The 3,250-nt window shown below is 57.6% G+C and overlaps 1 protein-coding gene across 1 annotated transcript; it reads left to right on the top strand.

Annotated features, from left to right (window-relative positions):
* Positions 1-346: 346 nt before the first annotated feature.
* On the top strand, positions 347-2,100 carry LOC119328034 (RING-H2 finger protein ATL13-like). The gene has a single exon (XM_037601079.1). The coding sequence runs from the start codon at positions 552-554 to the stop codon at positions 1,836-1,838; it is 1,287 nt and encodes a 428-aa protein (XP_037456976.1). The 5' UTR covers positions 347-551; the 3' UTR covers positions 1,839-2,100.
* The last annotated feature ends 1,150 nt before the right edge of the window (positions 2,101-3,250 follow it).

Raw genomic sequence — 3,250 nt, forward strand, 5'->3', positions numbered from 1 at the left:
GGGGGGGTGCCGCGACCCGCTGCTTGCCACGAGCAAACATCGTCTGAATGTTCAACAAACCGTATTGCGTGAGGTTCTGACGATACGTGATGAAACCTTACTGCTGAATTGACTGGCGGTACAAAAAATGGTCAAATCCGGGCAAACTCTCACGGGTTCAAATCACGTTAAACTTGAAACAAAAAGGCCAAAACAGTGATTTTGGTCCCCAGTATTCAGGTTTCAGTACCGATGCAGCTTTGGTCAGCCAGACAAATAGTAGCAAGCGATCTCCGTATCACTGTGGCACACCACCCTCTGCAAATTCAGAATGGCTCGGAGATAAACGGATCCGAGGTCCAATGCGCGAGTGCTGCACAATAACGAGGCAATAAATACCGATCGCCTCTCCCTCGCCCACATTTACCTTCCGTCGCCGTGACTTCCACCGCCGCACCATCCCGGCGGTCCACGGATCTCCTCCGAACACCTTAACCCACCGCCATTAATCACCATGTCCAGCATCTCCGGCGCACGCATCACGGTCACGGCATAGCCTACGCCCGCCTACCATGGACGCCTCGTCGTCGTCCACCCCCGCGGCGCCGCCGCCGACGCACTCCGTGCTCGACACCATCCAGAACAAGCTGAGCCCGGGCGTGCTCCTCATCGTGGCCATCCTGGCCATGGTGTTCTTCATCTTCGGCCTGCTCAACCTGCTGGTGCAGAACATCCTGCGGCTGCGCCGCGCGCGGCGGCACCGCCTGCGCGTCGCCGCGGGCGACGTCGACGGCAGCAGCCCCACGGCGCTCCAGGGCCAGCTGCAGCAGCTGTTCCACCTCCACGACGCCGGCGTCGACCAGGCCTTCATCGACGCGCTCCCCGTCTTCGTCTACCGCGCCATCCTCGGCGCCCGCAAGGGCGGCGGCGACCCCTTCGACTGCGCCGTGTGCCTGTGCGAGTTCGCCATGGACGACGCGCTCCGCCTGCTGCCCACCTGCGGCCACGCCTTCCACGTCCCCTGCATCGACGCCTGGCTGCTCTCGCACTCCACTTGCCCGCTCTGCCGCGGCAGCGTCCTCGCCGCCGACCTCTCGCCCGCGTCCAGCCCGGTGGTGCTCGTCCTCGAGTCCGACGGCCGCGCCGACACGGCCGCGGAGGCGCTGGGCGGAAGGGACGGCAATGAGAATGAGGCCTACCCGAAGGCAGAGGAGGTCGTCGAGGTGAGGCTTGGCAAGCTCCGGTGCATGGACGGCAATGGCGGTTCAGGGCATCTCGCCGCCGATCAAGCCGCTAGCAGAGACGACCTTGGACGGAGGAGGTGCCTGTCCATGGGATCCTACGAGTACGTCATGGACGACCACGCCGCGCTCCGCGTCGCCATCAAGACGCCGGCCAAGAAGCGCCCGAGGTCGCGGCGCCGGCACGCGCTCTCGGAGTGCGACTTCGGGAGCGACGTCGCCAAGGGAGGAGCGTGGGAGGCGGCCGTGAAAGAGGCCGCGGCGCCGGAGCCCGCCGGAGCGCGCCGCGGCGACGACGCGAGGCTGAGCAACAAGGACAGCTTCTCCGTGTCCAAGATCTGGATGGTGCGCGGCGCCAAGAAGGAGGACGGCCGGGCACTGGCCGGCGCGAGGCGGTCCGTGTCGTTCCGGTGGCCGGCGATGGCCGAGGCGAGCAGGAACGACGGCGCCGACGACCGGGAGCGCCGGGACGTGGAGTCGCAGTCGGGAAGCTTCGGCAGCAGCGGCGCCCCGTCCCTTGCGGAGGAGAGGCTGCCGCTCGCGCGGACGAGGACGGCGCCGCTCTGGGCCGCCGGCGGGTGGCAGGCGAACAGCAGCAGCGCCGGGAGCCATTCCTGAGCCGCATTTGATTTTTGCACATCTTCTTCTTCTTCTTCTTCTTGAAATTCAGATTGCACTTTTGAAGTTTGAACACAGGAGATCAGTTCGTTTTTCTTCGCGTCGTTCTTCAGTTCTTTTGAATTGTTCAGATTGATTGTAGTTACAGGAATTGCGGCGTTTGACGGACGAATTGGCGCACAGATAGCAGGGTAAAAACACACCTGCATGATTGTGACTTGCATTGTGAGAGAGGTTCAAAAAGTTTTGTGGAACATTCATACATAATCTATAGTGATCTGTGATCTGCATAACTCGCTAACAAGTACTATACTCTACAATAGAATAGTCCCAATAGAAATGGGGCAACTTAGAAGCTACTCATGCGAAAAAGAAGCATGGTTGTACTTTCTGAAGATACATTTTTCCAGTTCAGATTTGTCAGGTAAACTGCTGTGGTTACCATTGTTTTTGAGATTTGCCATGTCCCTACAGATTAAGAAACTGATCGTTGTGTCTCCGCTGTCATAATTAGCATTCAATGGTGTCCTTGGTGGCGCGTTTGACTTGGAGAAAATCAGGTGCCTGGTGGTGCATGTGCCGATGTGCGCCTGCATGTGGGGAGAAGGTGAGAGGAAGCTGGAATGGACGTTTCGAATTCTTTTCTTAATCCTCATGGTCGGTTGGCCTTGGTTTTGTGGAGGTGATGGTGAGCTGTTCTTCCAACGGATCAAGGTGGTGGTGGTGGACTCTGCGTGCTGGCACAGTGCTCCGTATCACGTTGCATTTACAGGCTGTTGCTGCAGCAGTAGTTGGGCTCTCGCAGTTCCACTTCTTCTTCCACTGGATGCTGTTTGCGACAGTACACGGTGAGACCGTCTAACCAAATATTACAGTCTCAACGATCATGCAGTGTGGTGTATAGTACCATCTAACCTTTCAAAACAGTCTAAGAGAAACTCCAACAGCTCCCTTGAAAAACTTCCCGTAAAACTGATTTTATGTAATTTTACGGAATGACCGTAAAATTTAGAGAAAGTTGTCGAAAGCTACTTTTATCAATTCCAGTAAACTTATTCTTCTATTTTGTTAACTAAACAAAAAATAGATGATGGCTTAGGACCCGCCAGTCAGTAGCACGTGTGACGGCCGCCGGTGAGGGGTGGCAGCGCGAGCGCGGGACAGCCGCCAGTGAGGGGCGGTGCGGGCGGCGGCAGGTGGCGCCGCGGCAGTTTAGTTTACAACACCTCCTAAAGTTGCAACCAGTTTCTAGCACGTCAAAATTATACGGGTACAAAAGCATTCTTCAAAATCCATGCCGCGCACCGGCGCCAAAAGAACGTCATCCACTCCCTTCGGGTTAACGACACAACGGTACATGACGAGCAGGGCATGGCCGAGGCCGCTTTCGACCACTTCTCCTCGCTCTTCGG

This window comes from Triticum dicoccoides, chromosome 7A (assembly GCF_002162155.2).
Source record: "Triticum dicoccoides isolate Atlit2015 ecotype Zavitan chromosome 7A, WEW_v2.0, whole genome shotgun sequence".
NCBI classification, from domain to species: Eukaryota; Viridiplantae; Streptophyta; class Magnoliopsida; order Poales; family Poaceae; genus Triticum; species Triticum dicoccoides.

Coding starts and splice junctions, on each gene's coding strand:
- LOC119328034 (XM_037601079.1), top strand. CDS start 552: ATGGACGCCTCGTCGTCGTCCACCCCCGCGGCGCCGCCGCCGACGCAC.